The 19,860-nt window shown below is 51.3% G+C and overlaps 2 protein-coding genes across 3 annotated transcripts in view; one reads left to right on the forward strand and one right to left on the reverse strand.

Annotated features, from left to right (window-relative positions):
* Tmco4 (transmembrane and coiled-coil domains 4) overlaps nucleotides 1-13,085 on the forward strand; it is an 83,478-nt gene extending 70,393 nt beyond the window's left edge. For both annotated transcript variants that reach the window (XM_021201078.2, XM_029540040.1), the window contains 3 exons: nucleotides 5,811-5,928; nucleotides 7,194-7,311; nucleotides 11,465-13,085. In XM_021201078.2, the coding sequence (XP_021056737.1) occupies nucleotides 5,811-5,928; nucleotides 7,194-7,311; nucleotides 11,465-11,869 (641 nt within the window). In that variant the 3' untranslated portion in view covers nucleotides 11,870-13,085. The remainder of the gene's footprint in view (nucleotides 1-5,810; nucleotides 5,929-7,193; nucleotides 7,312-11,464) is intronic.
* Nucleotides 13,086-14,901: 1,816 nt separating this feature from the next.
* The window catches only part of Htr6 (5-hydroxytryptamine receptor 6), a 14,319-nt gene continuing 9,360 nt past the window's right edge, over nucleotides 14,902-19,860 (reverse strand). The window contains exons 2-3 of the mRNA XM_021201069.2: nucleotides 15,614-15,772; nucleotides 14,902-15,433 (exon numbers count right to left, since the gene is read on the reverse strand). Of these exons, the coding sequence (XP_021056728.1) occupies nucleotides 14,990-15,433; nucleotides 15,614-15,772 (603 nt within the window). The 3' untranslated portion in view covers nucleotides 14,902-14,989. The remainder of the gene's footprint in view (nucleotides 15,434-15,613; nucleotides 15,773-19,860) is intronic.

The raw sequence follows: 19,860 nt of genomic DNA on the forward strand, positions 1-19,860 counted from the left end.
AAAGGGTTGGGAAATAGCTCTATAGCAAAGCACTTGTCTAGTATATACAAGGCCCTTGGTTTCATCCCTAGTCATGAAAAATATCAGATAGAAACTGAAGTAGGTCATGAGCCTCTCTTTCTCTTTCTTACATCTGTTCATACACTTCTGTTTGACACGTGGTACAGACGTACCACAGCCTAGTCATCACATGAGTGCCTCCTGCACCCACCAAACTGAAAGTAGTCATCTTTGTGGGTACCTGTGATCAGTTTGTAATAACTCAATTTTGGAAGACACCATAGTTGTCAAAACATACTTGATTAAAAATTGTATCAGATCACAAAGGGAAGTGAGACAGGCGGGAGGGGCTAAGATGTAAAAAGACCCAAACCCTACATGGTACTCGCTGTGTGTCCCAGGACAGCATTTGTAGGTCTCTGAGGCTGAATGTCCACGAAGGATGGACGTGTTCTGCTCACCTTCCAGGGTCATTTGGTCCTAAACTATTCCTAAAGGAGGAGGTGGTAATGATAAAAAATAAAGAGAGCCAGGCATAGTGGCACACACTTGGTATCCCAGCATGTAGGAGGCGCTGAGGCAGGAGGATTACAAATTCAAGACCACCCTGACTACATATATTGAGACTCTGTCTTACAGAAGAAAAAACAAAAACAGAAAGAAAACTTTTTAAAAAGGTGTAGTAGGGGTGCTGCGGTGTCTCAGTCAGGAAAGTCCCTGTAGTTTGCATGGACCTGAGTTCAGACCTGTGTAAGACAGCCAGGCATAATGTGCACATCTGTGACCTGGGCACAAGCAGAAGACGGGTGGAGCCTCTGAGTTTACTGGCCAGTAAGTCTAGCCAGTTAGTAAGCACCAGGCTCAATGGTAGATCCTATCTCCAAAGGAAAAGGAAACAGTAACTAACAAAGATACCCAGCGTCAACCTCCAGCCTCCACGAACATCACATACTTGGACATGTGCTACATGCATATGCCACGCATGCACATAGTTCTTCTAAAGAAAGCAAAGAGAACCAGGCATGGTGGCACACACCTTTATTTCCAGTCTCCTGGAGACAGAGGCAGGTGGATCTCAATGAGTTCCGAGTCAACATAGGACTGCATAGTTAGACCCTGTCTCAAAAAACAAGGAAGGGAATGGAGAGGTGGATTAGTGGTTAAAAACATGAAGTGCTCTTTCAGAGGATCCTGTTTTGATTCCCAGTAACCATGTCTGGCCTCTCGGAACTGCCTACAACTCCGGCTCCAGGACCCAATAAATACCCTCTGTCATCCACTGGGCACTGCGCGCATATGCACATACATCTGGACATACATATGTATAATTTTTAAAAAAATAATAAAATAAAGTATTTTTAAAGATTGATTTGAACAGCCAATCCTGGAGTCCCTACAGTCCCAGTTGGCTGAAAATGAGCGTGGCTATCACCAGACACCCCAGAAATACACAGCAGTCCATGGCTCAGCCAGATGGTGTTTTCATCTCCATGATAACAGACAATTGCATTTGATGCAATTTATTTCCCAGCCATTAAACTGTACCCACCAGTTGCTTGAACCAAGTCAGACCTAGCATCAGCCTGCCATTTGGGGTTGGGGGGAGGGCAGCCAGGAGAGGCCAGGTGGAACAGATTAATTTTGAGGTTCCTGGGGTGCGGTAACAACCGTCTCACTCTGTGTGGGCATCAGAGGGCAGAACTGAAGGCTTAGTGATCCCCTTGAAGAATTCATCTTAAATACTGATCAGGTTCCTAGCTGATTTCCAGGCAGTGTGAGCCTCCCTTAGGGGGCAGCCTCTGCAGTCAGGACCCCTCTCTCCCCGTTCTCCCAATTCATCTCCCTCCCTTTATAGTTTTCTGCTTCCTTTACCAAGTGCATATGTGAGTAGCTTTTCAAGGGACTTGGTCTGTGTCCGACACAGCTCATAGCATCTCCTTCAAGACCTTTCTTGCAGATCTGCAGCCGGTGGATGCTGCCCCCCTCCCGTTCTTACCTTATCACTCTCCACACACATGAGCCCCCGATGGAAAGGAGAGGATCCAGCCACTTTGCAGGTACAGCCGAGAGAGTCTTATTACGGACAACGTGACAGGCATGCAGGAATGTGCTCGCGCCTCTCTGGCTGTTTGGGGAGATATCAGAAGCTCTGTGTACACTGGTTTCCCTTTAACAAGGCCTGATATGGGGAGACCAGCAGAGGTCAGGTCAGCTATGCTGGTTTCCATGGGTGAAGCTGGGCCCCTGGGACATGGTCTTTAAAGTTCAGTTTTCGAGTTTACACATACATTAGAGTTTACACATACACAGTTTTCAAGGATGTTACGGAGAAGAGGATGGTGTCCCACCTGGGTCCTGGATGGGTTTTGGGAAAAGTGAAGCTAACTCTAGACTTCTGGGAGTGCCAGGTGATGAAAAAGTCATCCCAGGAGTCTAGGGTGAGCCTCCAGAAACACCAGAAGGACAGGAGTAAAGCTGATAGCACAATGTCGTCAAAAGTAAAGAAAGAACTCTGTACAACGTGGGTCTTCTTGAGGCTACGGAGCAAATGCGTTATTTTTTAAGTTATTTTTATTTTTTTCATTTTATGTAGCAGTGTGAGTGCAGTCTCTTATGCAAGCCAAAAGAGGGTGTCAGATCCCTAGAACTGGAGGTTTGGGTGGTGATGAATTGCCCAGCATGAGTGCTAGGACCTGAACCAGGGTCCTTGGCAGGACATTAGGCACTCTTAACCACTGAGACATCTTTCCAGCCCTCTGACCTGAACTCTTGAAAGTGATAAGGGACTGGAGATATGACTCAGTTGATAGAGTGCTTGCCTAGTGTGCATGAAGCCCTGAGTTCCATCTCCAGTGCTCATAAACTCAGAGTGGTGATCCACATCTCTAATCCCAGCAGTGGGGAAGTAAAAGTAGGAAAGGCACAAGTTCAAGACCATCCTCAGCTAGTCCTAACTCAACCTAGGCTAAGTGAGATCCTAGGATACATGTATCTCAGGCTAGCCTAGAACTAGCAAAACAGCCCACAGTGACCTTTCTCTTAGTTACTGTTTCATTGCTCCAAGGAGATACCATGACCAAGACAACTTTTTTTTTTTTTTGAGACAGGGTTTCTCTGTGTAACCCTGGCTGTCCTGGAATTCACTCTGTAGACCAGGCTGGCCTCGAACTCAGAAATCCGCCTACCTCTGCCTCCCAAGTGCTAGGATTAAAGGCAGGCGCCACCACTGCCTGGCCCAAGACAACTTATTAAAGAAAGCCTTTAATTGGGGGCTTGCTTGCTGTTTCAGAGGGTTAGTCCATTATCAACATGGCAGGGAGCATGGCAGAAGGCAAAGATGGTGTACATCCTGATCTACAGGCAAAAGGCAGAGAGAGAGAGAGAGAGAGCCTGGAAGCCCAACCCCAGTGACACACTTCACACCTCCTCCAACAAAGCCACATCCTAATCCTTCCTAAACAGTCCACCGGTAGGGAACCAACTATTCAAGTATATGCCCCTACGGTGCCATTCTCACTCAAATCACCACATCCTTGAATTTCTGATCCTCTTGCCTCTAGCTCTCAGATGCTAGGATTACAGACATCTACTACCACACCCAACTCATGTGTGGATGAAACCCAGGGCTTTATGCATGCTAGACAAGTGCTTTCCCAACTGAGCTTCATCTCCAGCCTTGAGTTCCATTCCAAAGGGATCACTCCTGGGCTAGAGAGAAACAGGGACAGAAAGTCCTGGAGCGGAGGGCGAGGGCTTGACTGGCAAGCTTCCCTTTCCAACCAGAGCCATGCCGCCCCCTTACTGCCAAAGTTACAGCAGGATAGAGGACCGCCCACTCCCATAGTAGAAGAAGAATATAAATAAAATCGAAGGAGCTGTTTCAAATGGAGAGGCACAAAAGCTGCCTGTGTCTGACTTCTGAACTTGAAGATAATCTCACCTCTTTTACATAAGAATATGAATATGCATAAGCTTGTGAGGGTGGGGATGGAAGGCCCGTGCAAGGCACATGTTCGTCTATTGAGCTGCATCGTCAGCCGTGTGGGTCTATATTTAATACCTCAAACTTTCACAGGACAGAAGGACCAGAAAGTGACGTTTGGTAGACACTGTTCCCACAGCAAAGGAATGCCAGGGCCATTAAATGTTCATCTCTGGCATCTTTATAATTTTACACTTACTTAATGTGTGTATGTGTCTGTGCATATATCTGGTGTGTGTGTATGTATGTATGTGGATATATCTGTTGTATGTTTATGTATCTGTTGTATATGTATGTGTGTATGTATGTGTGTTTGCATTTACATGTGTGTGTATCTGTTGTATGTGTATATGTATGGCATGTATAAGTTTATGTATATACACATGCCTGGGTTCCCATGTGGCAGTCAGAAGAAAACTTGAGTTGATCTTTCCTTCTACCATGTGGGTCCCTGGGTTCAACTCAGGCACCTTTGCCCACTGAGCCACCTTTTTTTTTTTTTTTTAAGGTTTATTTATTTATTATATGTAAGTACACTGTAGCTATCTTCAGACACACCAGCAGAGGGCATCAGATCTCGTTATGGATGGTTGTGAGCCACTATGTGGTTGCTGGGATTTGAACTCAGGACCTTCGGAAGAGCAATCAGTGCTCTTACCCACTGAGCCATCTCACCAGCCCCCACTGAGCCATCTTATTGGCTCTCTGGCATCTTTTGTCAGTCTTGAACAGTGGGTGACTCCACATCCTGGGGGCTGCTGGACACTGGAAGTATACCCTGATAAGGATTTTTATTTCAATGTTGGAACAGGAACTTGGGTCCTCCCACGTGCTAAAGAGAGCAAGCCTTTTGCAAATCCCACACAGTGAGCAGATCTTTTGCAAATCCCGTGCAGTGTCGTCTGTGAGTAGATGGAGCTTGGTGAGGCGGCTTCTGGCTGGGCTTCAGCAACGGCAGAATCCATGTCCAACCCAACCTGGTTTGCTCTCATTTTGGGCTACACGGGTGATTCACTGCCTAGCCTCAGTTCACTTGCTCAGGATCCCCGCTGTTGTCCCTGCTGGCCACAAGGAGGTGTGGCACTCCACTCCACCAGCTGCCCGCTGGCAGAAAGGCCACTAACAGAGTTCCCTTGAGCAAAGGAGTGGTGGCTCCAGAGATCCTGGCCCTGAGATGACCAGAGGTCCACACAGTTTGGCCCTCTTGGTTACTGTAACAGAAGAGAGAATGGCCCCAGGGAACCCACAGCTATCCGGATACCTTGGGTTGTGATCCTAGCTGGAGTGTCTCTCTGGTTATGTGACCTTGGGCCGGCACCATCTTCTCTCTAAGTCCATTTCCCCATCTTCCAAGGAAAGGGTTCAGAATGAGGTCTCACTGGTCTCTAAGGACCTTTTCTGAATACCCCATCCAGGGCAGGGTTGAGGCAATGTGCTAATTGGTACTAACTGCACACAGATTTTAAAACTCCCCTAGGGCCAGGCAGTGGTGGTGCGCGCCTTTAATCCCAGACTTGGGAGGCAGAGGCAGGTGAATTTCTGAGTTCAAGACCACCCTGGTCTACAGAGTGAGTTCCAGGACAGCAAGGCTACACAAAGAAACCCTGTCTCGAAAAACCAATAAAATAAAAATAAAAACTCCCCTAGGACCAGGAGTGAGGTCACCTTCTTTGCCAGAGTCATTTTTATTTTTTTAATGTGTATGGGTGTGCACTACCCCCTTCCTTTCCCCATCTCAATCCACCCCATACCCACCCCACCCCGCCCCTTCCCATCAGGACCACTGTGTGCAGGAACCCTGACAGACTCTTCTGGGGTCCCTCATCAGATTGCCAAGGGATCGTCGAGGATGTGGTCCTTCTGGGCGCGCCAGTCGAAGGGGACCCCAAGCACTGGGAACCATTCCGGAATGTGGTGTCTGGGAGAATCGTCAATGGCTACTGCAGGTCTGTCTGAAGCTCATGCCACAGGGGGAGGAAACCACATTCCTTAGCTCCAGGTGTGCCGTTCCCCACCCTTTCTGGAGACAAGAAGTCTCTATGATGAAAGGTACCAGAAACTGATCACAGGCGTGTCAGCACTGTGCCTAGGCCCAGAGGTTCAGATCTGGGAGGCGTCCCATCCTGCAGGATGGCAGGGGAGGGTCTTGTGGGATCCTGTGTCATCCCCTGCAGGATGACTCTGAAGGAGGAAGCGTGGGGTAGCACCTGAGACGAGAGCTCTTTGTGGCTAAGGCATGCCCATATGTGCCACTGGCAGTGCAGGCATCTGGGCTCTGTTTCTGGAGTGTGATTTCTGGACATGGGTGGGAAGATAGAAGCAGCTGGTAGTGCATAATCAGCATCCCGGGCAACAGGCCTTCTGGCAAGTGGTGGGACCTGGGGGTCAGGGAGGGGGTGGGAGAGCAGCCCCGTTTGGCATCTGTAGAGAGGCCCTAAGAGTCTCATTCTGAGTTAAATCCCCAAGCTCCAAAAAAGCAGCCCCCACCCCAAGCCTCACGAGACAGTCCTGTATCAGGGAGCCCACAGGCTAGTTAGCTGTAAAAAACCCCAAACCTCATGAGTTCTCAACCTCCGCAGGTCCCAAAGGTTGTGGATAAGGCACATGCAGCAAACACATAGGACGGTCACCAAGTGACCTGGAGGTGGCACTCCAAGCTCAGAGTCAGAGGGCAGGCTACAGGGATGACTGGTGACCTTTATTTTGTTGAGGCAGGCTCTGATATAGCTCAGGTTGGTTTTGAACTCTCCATACAGCCAAAGATCCTCTGCTTCCACCTCCCAGGCGTCGTGATGCACAGACAGGCACCCTCCGATTCTGACTTACACAGTGCTAAGGATCAAAAGCAGGGTTTGTGTATACTAGGCAAGCACCCTGCAAGAGGCCCTGGGTGACAGCTGAAGGCGAGAGAGGGACAGTCGGTAAAGACCCTGTGATGGATGAGCTTACAGGAAAAGAGCCAACGGAAGGTTCCCATGTAGAGGGATTCATCTTTGGAGGGGAAGGAGGAGGTATCAGAGCCTGTGAGAGCATCTAGCAGACCACTCTGGCACCCACATGCCACCCTAGCACTTGGAGGCTGACGTGGAAGGGTTGTGAGTTTGAGGTCAACCCAGTCTGTGTAGTAGCTACGCCCGGTCGGTCAGTTGCCCAGGGGTCAGAGGCTCAACCTGCCCGGGCTCAGGCTGACGGCCCCTATTTCCGCCTTCAGGGGAGACTGGCTCCTGAGCTTCGTGTACCGCACGTCTTCCGTGAAGCTCCGCATCGCAGGCCTCCAGCCTGTGCTGCTGCAGGACCGGAGGATGGAGAACGTGGACCTGACGTCCGTGGTGAGTATTGGCCTGTCCCATTGGCCTGTGTCTGAGGGACACCAGGTCACTCCAGCACTTGGGGATGGTACCTGCACATACCTGCCTCTTGCGAGCTCAGCTCAATCCCAGCCATTCCCTGGTGGCTATAATCCTCAATCTACCCTCTGGGCAGGGGCTGTTCTGTCCCATTTACAGATGAGGAAATCAAGGCTTAGAAAAACTTCCTGTCTCCTAAAAAGCAATTCACAGGGCTGGATCCAAACCCCTAGAGTCCTCAAATTACCAAACCCCTCAACCCCTTCACCCAGATGACCAGTCAGAGCTGTCCCCACCACCACCACCACCCCCGCACTTCCCCCACACATAACCAAAGCACGCAGAGGACTCAGGGGCAGGACATGGGCTGCACTCAAAGCCATAGACCCTGCCAGCCAAGCAAGAACATAGTCCAGCACCAGCCTATTATATGGGATGTTTACTGAAGATGCAAGACCTAGGGCTCTGGGCTCATGAGTGCTCGCTAATATTAGTCCCCTCCTCTTCAGCCAGGTCACCACCCTCACTTCTCCACCCTGGAGACTAGCTGCTCCCAGACCTCTCCCTCCTTAAACACCTTAGCTTTGGCTCAGCTTCATAGCTCTGCCTAATAATAGCTCTTTATCACATTAGGGGCCTCAGCAAAGCGGTGCTTCCCTCCTCTGACTAATTAGAGGTAATTAGCATTGCCTTTGTGTCCCTGCCTTTCCTTGGCAGCTTGCTGGAAGAGGGGCTGGCAGGGCTCCCTCTGTAGGACTTGCCTGGCAGCTCCCTTTGCAGCAGAGACTAGAGACCTGTCTGTCCATCCTCCCTGTGGCAGGCGTGGACCATGTCTGGGATGGATAAAGGGACCCTGGCTCAGATGCCTGTTTGCCCATCAGCCTGTCCCACCCTAGGCGGCAGGAAGTGGAGGATTTTCACCATCACAGGGTTCACCGAGTGAAGCTGTCCAGGACAAATCTCTCCATGTCCCAGAGGATGTACCTGATGTCTAGGACTTAACGAAGAACCTGTCACAGAGTACACAGTCAGTAATAGCACCAGCAGGGACAACCAGGTGCTCTGTGTCAGGCGACCCTAGGAAAGTCCCAGGAAGGCATACTGATCCACTGTTGAGATGTGGAAACTGAGGCTGGAGTGGCAAACTGGAGCATACCAGTGACTTTCGGCTCCTTGGCAGAAAAACCTTAAGCGAGGATTTATCTGTGCTCATAGCTTAGTCGGGTTTCAGCCTTCCCCGGGCGGGAAAGGGCCAACAAGAAGCAGTTCACAGAGGGATAGCTTGAAATCAAAGGGTGAGGGAGGAGCCAGGGTCTGGGTGTCCCATTGAAAGCCTACTTCTAGTGACTTACTCCACCCACAGGGCGCTAGCACAGGTTCCACAACCTCACAGCACCACCAGCTGAAGAATGAACCTGAGCTTGACAGAACATTGTAGATTCAAGCCAGAAACCCAGGGAACTACCTCAGAGCCTGGGCCCTCTGCCACGATTTTGCCTGTGTTCCTAAACCTCCAGAGCCTGGTCAGCCATTTGCAGTCCTGCCAAACACGCCTGTATCCCCATGGTCTCCTGCCCATGCCAGCCCACATGGGGCTGCGGTTATTGTCAGCTTCATTTTACAGAAACAAGTGACACTGGGGAACCCAGGGCCTAGTAGGCATGGGAAGGGTCCTCGGCACAGACAGGTGGGGTGGTGGCAGCTAGGCCAAGGTCTCTTGCAAGGCAGGAAAGGAGAAATGTTGGGGCCCATTCCTACCCACATGGACCTGGTGACTAGAGTCCACAGTCTCTTGGCCAATCGTCTAATGAGCCTTTGCTGGTTGACAGCATGTGCTGGGAGCTGCCTGGGGCGTCCTGGGGCTTTACCCACATCAGTCATGAAAGATGGCTGCTTTACATTAGTGATGCCTGAGTGTACCGGGCAGCGGGCAAAGCTCAGAGGGACAGCTGGGGAGATGGTCATGGGCTGAAAACTTCAGTGTCAATCATGTCGCACCCACCCTTGCCCCACCTAACCCCTGGGAGACCTCCCCTCTGCTGACTGTAAACATGGAGTACCAGCAACAAAGACTCCATCATGGGTCTTTGTAGAACAGCAGCTGGCGGACTGTGTATGGCCAAGACGGTGGCCGAGGAAGCCAGAACTGTGGGCTGTAGGTATGAGGGCCACTTGGGGTCAGTTGCAGTAATGACACTGACTCCACCCTTCTGCCTGCCTTTTCCCATATAGTCCTTCCCCGGGATCCAAATTGATCAAGGAAGCAGCTTTTATTTGTTCCTAGAGAATTGGTTAGTGTTTGTCCCTGTGGGTCTGAAGTTTCTGTTGGCTGGGATTCAGATGTGATAAGTAGAGCTTACACGGCCATCTTGGGCTCCCGAATGGATCAGCCCAGCTAACTCTCCACCTTCATCTCCCCTTTGAGGCAAACTAAAGAGAACCTATATTTATACAGCACCTACTAAGTGGCAGTCAAGGTGTGCTGTGATTTCCATGTACCTCTCTGATTCCCTTGAGAGACTATGCATTTCAAGGGGTTAGGAGAGGAGATATCTTGGCTCACTCAGCAAAGTGCTTTCCACAAAAGTGTAAGGATCTGAGTTCAGGTCCCCAGAACCCAGGTCCCCAGAACCCAGGTGAAAAACATTCAGATATGGCAGCACTGGGGGTACAGAAGCAGGACGATCCCTGGAGTTTGCTGGCCAGCCAGTCCAGCCAAATAGATATGTTCCAGGGTCAATGAGAGACCCTGTCTCAAAAAATAAGGTGGGGGGCTGGAGAGATGGCTCAGAGGTTAAGAGCACTGGCTGCTCTCTCCCTGAGTTCAATTCTCATCAACTATAAGGTGACTCACAACCATCTACAATGGGATCCAATGCCCTCTTCTGGCATGCAGGCATACATTCAGTATACAGTAGGTATGTATGTAGTATACATAGTAAAAAGAAGGAGGAGGAGAGGAAGGAAAGAAGGGAGGGAGGGAGGGAGGGAGGGAAGGAAAGAAGGAAGGAAGGAAGGAAGGAAGGAAGGAAGGAAGGAAGGAAGGAAGGGAGAAAGAGAGAAAGAGAGAAAGAGAGAAAGAGAGAAAGAGAGAAAGAAAGAAAGAAAGAAAGAAAGAAAGAAAGAAAGAAAGAAAGAAAGAAAGAAAGAAAGAAAGAAAGAAAGGAAAAAGAAAGAAAGAAAGAAGTGGTAGAGAGTGACTGAGGGAGATATCTGATCTTTGATCTACACACACACACACACACACATACACACACACACACTTGCATACAGGGAGGGGGTTAAGAAAAGATGATCACAGTCTTACACAAGAACTCAAGAAGCACCAGGAAACACTTCTGCTCTCTCCTCTTCTCAGCCCATCTGGGACGGCCATGAGCCAATACCTGGGGCTAGGTTATGTACCATGAACAGAATGTCATCTGACTTGTAACAGTGACAGCCGGCATCCAAAGCCATGGCACTGATCTGGTGGCAACTCCTGGTTACATGGTCTCATGGTGGAGAGGCAAGCTAGCTTTGTAACCAGTCTGCCCTCAAGGGGACGGCTCTGTGCAAGCTCGAGACAGGACACTTGCTCTGATCATCTGCCCAAGGCCCCTCCTGTCAACACTGTTGTTTTGGGAGTTAACTTTTCAGTACCCAGTGGGGAGGTGAGTGGGAAAGTTCCTAAGAGGAGGATGGGAGAGGTGGAGGGATGATGGGGGAGGGGGCGTCAGTGAGCTGTGAAGAAACAGAACCTTACTGGTTGAGACAAAGCTTTATTCCCAACTTGGGATTTTTCCTGAGGAAACCCTCTCAGCCACCCTCTGGGAGAGCCACTCCTAATGTTGGGGACAGAAAGCCCCCCCCAACATCCTGTGGCTGCTGAAGAGGAAACACTGAACCCCTCCCCTGTTTGCTAGTCATCAGGACGGGCCTTTGTGCTCAGGGGACCCACACACTTAGAGAAGCTTTTTTTAATGCTCCCTGCCTATAGCCCCGCCCCCAGGCCCCACTCCAGCGCACTCTGAACTTGAGAACCAATAGCAATTGAGATCCTGGATGCTGAGGGGCGGAGCTTAGCTTGGATCTCAGGGAAGAGGTGGGCCCTGCCCACCTACCCACATGGTCCTCGTTCACCATCTCCCTGCAGGTCAATGGCCACTTGGACTATGCCAAGCAAATGGATGTCATCCTGAAGGCAGTGGGCATCCGCACCAAGCCTGGCTGGGGGGACAAGGGACTGCCACTGGCCCCTGGCAGCCTGCCCCAAGAAGAGCCTCTCCAGACAGCCATAGTCTCTACAGACGCGACAATCCTCCAGGACGGACAAAGCCAGGGACCTGTCTCAGAAGACAGTCTCAAAACCACCATGCCTTCCAGTGCCAGCCAAGCCCAGATGCCAGCAGGGCTGGACCGATCCACAGAGGACTCACTCTCTACTGCTGCTGCTCCGGCAGAGGGACACCTGATCTGCAGCCACGGTGTGGGTCCCAACCCACTGGGCTGCCCTGACTGCACCCATGGGACCCCGGAGTCCTGTACAGAACTGGACTGACCAGCAGGCATCTGGACCACCTCTCCAGACCTGTGTATGCAGCTTTCTCTAACGCCTGCTGACTTCCCAGAGAGCTCTAGAGGTGGGGAACTGCCACAAGTGCCTTTCTTAAACAGATAGGAGTTGGAATGGAGAGGTGAGGGAGAAAGCACTGGCTTTCTGAGGCAGCCCTGGCAGGATGGCCTGCCAGGCCAACCCAGCTCTAAACCAGGGGAGGCTCCTGCCCTGCAGGTCCCATCCAAAGGCCCAAACGTTTCTGTGGGACTAGAGGTCCCCGTGCTCCCTTTTCTCCAACCTCAGTGGACCCAAGTGTCTTCCAGATCTTGCATCTACTCTCCCAGGCTGCCCACGGGTCCCAGGCTCCACCAGCGAGCGTTTTCAGGTGCCAAGGAGACACTTTGTTCCCTCTGCCCTTGGAAGGAGCAGCTCTGTCCAGTACACTTATGCAGGCTGGGTGCACTGGACTACAGCAGGAGTAACAGGCATGGACGTGATGTATGTGGCGGCCCGCCCTGAGCTTGGGAGACATGTGACCCTGATGTATGTGGCAGCCCACCATGAGCTTGGGAGACACGTGACCCTGATGTATGTGGCGGCCCACCCTGAGCTTGGGAAACACATGACCCTGATGTATGTGGTGGCCCGCCCTGAGCNAGCTTGGGAGACACGTGACCCTGATGTATGTGGCGGCCCACCCTGAGCTTGGGAAACACATGACCCTGATGTATGTGGTGGCCCGCCCTGAGCTTAGGAGACACGTGACCCTGATGTATGTGGCGGCCCGCCCTGAGCTTGGGAGACACGTGACCCTGGATGGACCTGTAGCAAGAGGAATAAAGGCAGAAGTCACAGTCAGGACCTTGAGAACTGGGCCTTGGTAGGCGTGGATTGAATGAGGAGGGACTAAAAAACACTGGGTGCCACACCCTAAAGGTTCTTCTCTTCACCTTCATAACTTCATTTTATGCTGGGGAAACTGGGCTTCCATGTAATTAGGAAACCCACCGAAAGCCACGCAGATGATCAAAGATGGAATCCCTGTCAAGTCCAGCCTTGGGACTTCTCACCTAAGGCCTTGTGTCTGCATCCTTTCTGTTCCTCCTACCTCCCCTAGGTGGCAGGGACAGAAGTGGCCTGCCCCCACTGTGCATGTGGAGAAATAAGTCCCATGGAATGCTGTGGGTGTCCCTCTGTGTCACTTATCCACTTTACAAACATCTATGTCATTCATGCTGCCTTTACTACAAACTACTATGTGTCCCCATGGAAAAGTGACAGTGATTCATTGTGGGAGGTAGGGAGTGTCACAGAACATGCTAGGCACAGAGTCAGATCAGAGCCCAGAACACTTAAGGAGGAGAGACCTTTACACGGCTGTTTTCCAAGCACCCGGGGCTTCAGTAGGAGACAGTCCTCCACACATCTACTTCCTTCAGCTTGTGTTTATTGAGTCCCTCGGGCAGGCCTAGTGGCAGAGAAAGCCGGAAGCACCCAGAGCCTTGCTGCCAGGGCCCAGTTGAGCACGGTCAGCACCAAGGAGAGCTCCTGGCCACACTGAGAGAGCCCCGGAGCCTGGGTCGCTGGAACACAGGCTCAAAGAAAGACCTGCCACTGAAGGGGAATTCGGTGTGGAGCAACATGGAGCAAGGGCGTCCCCTGCCCTTACCCACAAATGCAAGCCCCGTGCCAGACCAGAGCCCACCTGCCTGTCTGTGGCTTTACCCCCAAGCCAGGGGCACACATCCCTCTTCAGCTGTACCCTGCCCCCCCAAGCAGTTGTTCTTTCTTTCAGTGACCCTAGGAAGGACCAAAGGGGGCAGGCAGGATGAGGAGTTGTTCTGCCTCCATCGGCTGGGGAAGCCGGGGTGGAGGAAACCCACACTTAAGGTTGTACAGGATCTGTCTCCATCCCCTGGGCCTCTAGAAGCAGAAGAACAGGATGGGACTGGAAAGAGTCCCTGAGTGGTACGGTCTCCACCCAGCAAAGCAAGGAGGTTGGGAGCCCAATGGGGCTGAGATGTGGCCCAGTGGAGAGCACTTTTCCTAGTATGTGTGAGGCTGACCTAACAGAAAACAGGGGACCCTGGGGACACAGCCCCATTGACAGAGTGCTTTCCCAGAATGCATGAAGCCCTGAGTTCCACCCCCAGCACCATGTAACCTGGTGTGTGGTGTATCCCTGTGATCCCAGCACTTGGGAGGTAGAGGCAAGAGGATTACAAGTTCAGGGTCATCCTGGGCCACATAGGGAAAGAGGAGTTACTTGAGAACCTAGAACGAATCAAAACAAAAGGAAAGATGGGAGGGAGGGAGAGAGGAAAAGAGGGAGGGAGAGAAGGCTGGAAGAAGGAGGGAGGGACACTTGCAAGCTTTCTACCAGAGCCAGAACCTGGCTAACCGAGGGTTAACGCAACAGAATTTACCACCCACTGACCCCCTCACAGGTTCTGGGCCACACCATTCACATTGTCTTACGGGTGGTATCACTCTACCTTCCCTTGAGACCCATGCCAAGTCCCAGAAATGTGGCATACAGTTGAGGAAAAGTCATATTTCTGGCTGCCCGGCCTCCAGCCTAACATGCTCCTTAGAGTTGCAAGCCCCCTCCTAGGGGCTGGCAGGTCTGAAAGTTCAGCAAAGGCAGACTTGGGAAAGCTCGTGAACATACAATGTTGATTGAGCCCATCTCCAGAGGGGTGGACACTTTGAATACGCTCCCCAGAGCCTACGGGAACCCCAATAACCCATAGATGTCACTTTGGATGACAGGATTGGGCCAGTCAGGACCTGGGGTGTCTAGATGGATACACTCTTCCCACCTACCATGACAGAAAGGGCTGAGGACTGATTGCTTTCCTACTGACCTGAAACAAATGGCCCAGCTCCGAGACACACACGCACCCCCAGCCACACTACACAAACCACAAGCAACATTGTACTGGAATACCCTGCGGTGGTGCTTCAGATCACCCCTCATGTCAAGGAGCCTGCAGCAGAAGATGGGGGCTAGCTGAGGATACCTCAGGACACTCAGCATGCTCTCAGGAGACCTCCCGCTCTGAGGGAGAACGGGCTGAGACCTCTGGGAACATGGCCTCCGCTGGCCAGCTCTTGACCTGGTCAGTTCATGGGGGAACCAAGTGGATGCTGCCGTATCTCGGGCTCCACGGGGTCTGTGACGAAGAAGTTGACCACAGTGGTGGCCCTGGTGGGTGGCGGGGGGTCCCGGGTCGCCTCTCCGGGCAGCAGGAGCTGGGCTGTGAGCTGCAGGCCCGAGGTGCCCCCTGAAGCTGAGTCCGAATCTGAGTTGGGCGGCAGAGGCAAGGGCAGCACCTGCTGCAGGCTGAGGCCTGGTCTGGCACCACTGTGAGAGGTCCACATGGAGGGGGAGGCGGGGCTGGCCCGGTGCTCCGGGAGACAGTGGATGCACGGCACGAACCTGCCCAGGGCCCTCTTGAAGTCCCGCATGAAGAGCGGATAGATGATAGGGTTCATGGTGCTGTTACAGTACCCCAGCCACGTGAGGACATCGAAGAGGCCTGGAGAGATGCAGTCACACACAGCCTGTGGAGAGAGGACTCGTCACACCTTGTCCCGGACAGGGACCCAGGCTACCCCACCGAGCAGGGATAGGACAGACACACAGACATAGCTACCACAGAAGAGCCATCCTCCCAGGGAGGCATGTGTCTCTCTGGCCAGGCCTAGACTTATTCCACCTTCACGGTCATTTTTTTTTTTTACCTGAGCTATGCTGGCCACAAAGAAGGGCAGCCAGGTGACAAAGAACATGCTCAGCAGGATGCCCAGGGTCAGGCTGGCCTTCAAGGCCTTCCTGCTATGCTTGGTGGTCAGGCGCCTACTGTCCGCGGACTCCATCCCTGGGCGTGGTGTCCTGGGCACCTGTGTAAAGGAAAGCCACATAAGTTGGCTGGTCTTAGCCACAGACTGAACCTCAACCCTAACACTATACCGAGTCCTAGCATACCAGCAATTAACTGAGCCCTGATCCTTGGCTGATCCCCAGCTAAAGAACTAATACCAAGTCCTAGCATACCAACAACTAACTGAGCCCTGATCCTTGACTGATCCCCAGTTAAAACACGAGGCCTAACTCCAGTTCCAAACCAAACTGACTGCAGACCTTGCCTGACCAAGTCAGTACTAAGAACATCACAGTCCCAGGCTGAACACTGGCACTGCCCATAGATCCTTGTGTAATGACAGTCTCAAGCTGAGCCTCCAGGGGGGACCTCTATGGAGCCCTGATCCTGGTCCCTCACTGCACCTTGGCCATGCAGCATCTCACAAGTTTGAGGTAGTTCAGATACAGAGGAAGACAGCTCCAAGCGACCCTCGTATAACGCCAATACTCGGTACGTGGAGGCGTCAGATGTAGCTAAGTTAATAGAGGACTTGCCTAGCATGCATAAAGCCCTGGGTTCCATTTCTCCTACCTCACAAGCTAGGGATAGGGGTGTGTGCCTGGAATCAAAGCAAGCTCAAAAGTTTAAAGATGCCCTCAGCTGCAAAATGACTTGAGACCAGCCTAAGCTATAGGAGACTCAGTCTCAAAAACAGATAGATGGAAGCTGAGTGGTGGCCCAGCGTTCAGAAGGCAGAGGCAGGAGGATCTCTGTAAGTTCAAGGCCAGCCTGATCTACAGAACGAGTTCCAGGACAGCCAAAGCGATACAGAGAAAAACTGTCTTGTAAAAACAAACAAAGAACAACAATAAAAAGAGAAGATAGATAGATAGATAGAGATAGGCAGACAGACAGATGATAGATGACAGATAGGCAGGCAGACAGACAGATGATAAATAGATAGATGATAGATAGGCAGGCAGATATGATAAATAGATGGGAGATAGATAGAGAGACCGACAGACGATAAAGATAGGTAGGTAGGTAGATAGGCAGGCAGACAGACAGATGATAAATAGATAAATGATAGATAGGCAGGCAGACATGATAAATAGATGGAAGATAGATAGATAGATAGATAGATAGATAGATAGATAGATAGATAGGCAGACAGACAGACAGACAGACAGACAGACAGACAGACAGACAGACAGATAGGTGATAGGCAGATAACATTCTCCACAGACAGACACACAGCACAAAAAGCCCCATCACCTTCCAAGACCTCAGCAATTCAAGGATCAGTTGCGGTTATACTTGTAGAAGACCACCCACGGCAGAAGGGCAGCTTATCTGTGCAGCCCACAGAGTCTCTGCCCAATTTGGAATTATGATTTTCCCATCATGTTCCCCAGAGCAGAAGCGTTTCTTTTTCATCTTGTGTGGGTGAGGCAGGGATGGTTGGTGACCTGAGCGCTGCAAAGCTCCTTTCCAATCCAGACTGACATCCTACTCCGTTCTCCTCCTGGATGCTGGTTGGAACTGGGGCAGGAGGGAGGTGCCACTCCCCTGGAAGCCACCAAGAAGGGACGAGCTCTGCACTGTTACCTGTGACCAACTGTCCCAGATTATGAGCCATGGAATGAGCTCTGTGACCCCTCTGAAAATACGAGGACCCTCTCCACAGGAAAGGTTACTCATAGAAGTTTACCTTCACGCATACAAAAGGGAAAAAAAACACGCAGCCTTCAAGTAAAGGTGACTGCCACCAAGCCTGACAGCCAAGGAAATGAACTTAAACTCCCAATTTTCCAAGATCTACCTCCTGAATGTTGGGATTGCAAGCATGCTCCACCACACCCAGTTTAGATAGCACTGGGAATTGAACCCGGGCCTTCTCGCATGCTCAGCAGAGACTCTACCAACTGAGTCACAGCTCTGGCCACATTCAGTTTTGGACCCAAGGATTTTCCCAGCTTCGTTCTTTTCCTTTTCTTTTGAGACACGTAGTCCAGGCTAGCCTCAAACTGGAAATGCCTCTGCCTCAGTCTCGATGGTGCTGGCATGACAGGTATGTTTCAACATGCCCAGCTGGGTTCTGAAGGTAGCCAGAAGCAGGATGTGTGTGGAGAAATGCAAAGATCAGGCAGAGATAGGAAGGGAACCAGACTCCCATGCAGTCCTCCACAGATAAAGACGGGGTGGAGGAGGCAAAACCGGGGTCTGTCAGAACCAGGAAGCTTTAAAGCCAGGCTCACCCACCGCCTAGCGCCCTGCCAACTGGGGCTTGCAAAGAGAGGTCTGTCCACAGAGCTGGACACCCAGCTCTGAGCTGCGCTCCTGAGGGACTCAGGGTCTCGCTCTGGAATGGGAGTTGAAGAACAAAGCACATTGTAACAGATTTTCTCGGGTGATGTCTGATGGTGTTACTGTCATGGGGCAAATCCACAAAAAAGCAGCCTCAGAGAGACCCTGACCTTCTCCCCCTTGGCCTTGAGAGGGTGGCAGAGGACAAAGGTGGGCCTGTAAGAGGGGCGGTTTGCTGCAAATCACAGCCCCCCCACCCCACACTAGCTCTGTGAACTTGAGAAAGAGCCCCTTTTGATCAACAGGAGAAAAGAGAGAGGGAAGGAAGGAGGGGAGGAGGGAGGGAGAGAGGAAGGGAAAAGGAGAGAGAGAGAGAGAGAGAGAGAGAGAGAGAGAGAGAGAGAGGATCCTCAAGCCCCAGAGCTACTGAGACAGTGCGGACTGTGTACGCATGCGCAGTGCTGATGCCAACTCTCCAGCTTCTCTCTTCCCAGTAGTCACGCCCACCCAAGCTAGGCCTTGTTCTGTAATCTGTATGTTCCCTTTATCGTCTTTATATATCTGCGGCACGTGCCAGGAACAGAGGGTGGCAACCTGGAAGTACCCTTTCTAGCCAGAAACTCTACATTGGACACTCCTGTTCATTGGTTCCTGGTGGAAACAAAAGACAGAACTGAGCTGAGAATCAGGAAACGCACCCTTAATCCCAGCACTTGGGAGGCAGAGGCGGGCAGATTTCTGTGAGTTCAAGGTCAGCCTGGTCTACAGGTGAGAACTCCGGAACAGCCAGAGCTGTATAGTGAGACCCTGTCTTGAACGCACCCCACCCCCGGGGGAAAAAAAAGATACAACTGACTGCCACAAGTTGTCCTCTGACCTCCACAGGCATTCTATGGCACTCGAGAACACACACACAAAACAAATATACACACAGTGAATAAATAAATATGATTAAAATGCTAATGTACTTGGCTAGGGACTGGGGAAGTACCTCCGTTGGCAGAGCGCTTGCCTGGCATATAGGAAACTCTGGGTTCCATTCCCAGCACTGCATAAACCAGGTATGATGGAGCATGTCTGTAACCTATCACTCAGACAGTGAAGCCAGGAGGATTAGGAGTTCAAGACCATCCTCTGCTACTTAATAATGCCAGTCTAGTCTACATGAGTCCCTGTCTCAAAAATAAATAGGCAAGCACCTTATCTAGAGAGAAGATCTTGTGTATTGTATGGATGCTTTATCTGTCAGTTAAAAAGATCTATAACACATCTATCAACTGAGCCACATCCTCATCCCTAGTATTCATTCATTCATTCATTCATTCATTCATTTATTCATTTGTCTTCAGACAGGGACTCAATGGTTAAGAGCACTTCCTGCTCTTACAGAGGGCCTGGGTTCAGGTCCCAGCACCCACATCTATCAACAGCTCAAGTTCCAGGGGACCCAAGACCTTCTTTGGGCCTCTGCAGGCACCAGGCATGCACGTGATGCACAGACATACAAGGAAAATACGAAAGCATATAAATCCATCTTTTTAAAACTTAAAGTGAATGAATAAATAAGGGCTGTGTTGGATGAAGGGGGATGTGTGACAGAGCGAGCGTGGCAGCCGGACAGGCAGCACAGACAGTGTGCCTCCATTGTGTAAACAGCATGAAAAACACTCATTCTTGACACAGCACACAGTACATGGAATGACATCAAGAATGCACCCTTGGGGCTGGTGAGATGGCTCAGTGGGTAAGAGCACCCGACTGCTCTTCCAAAGGTCCGGAGTTCAAATCCCAGCAACCACATGGTGGCTCACAACCATC

The sequence above is a fragment of the Mus pahari genome, chromosome 6 (assembly GCF_900095145.1).
Source record: "Mus pahari chromosome 6, PAHARI_EIJ_v1.1, whole genome shotgun sequence".
Lineage (NCBI taxonomy): Eukaryota > Metazoa > Chordata > Mammalia > Rodentia > Muridae > Mus > Mus pahari.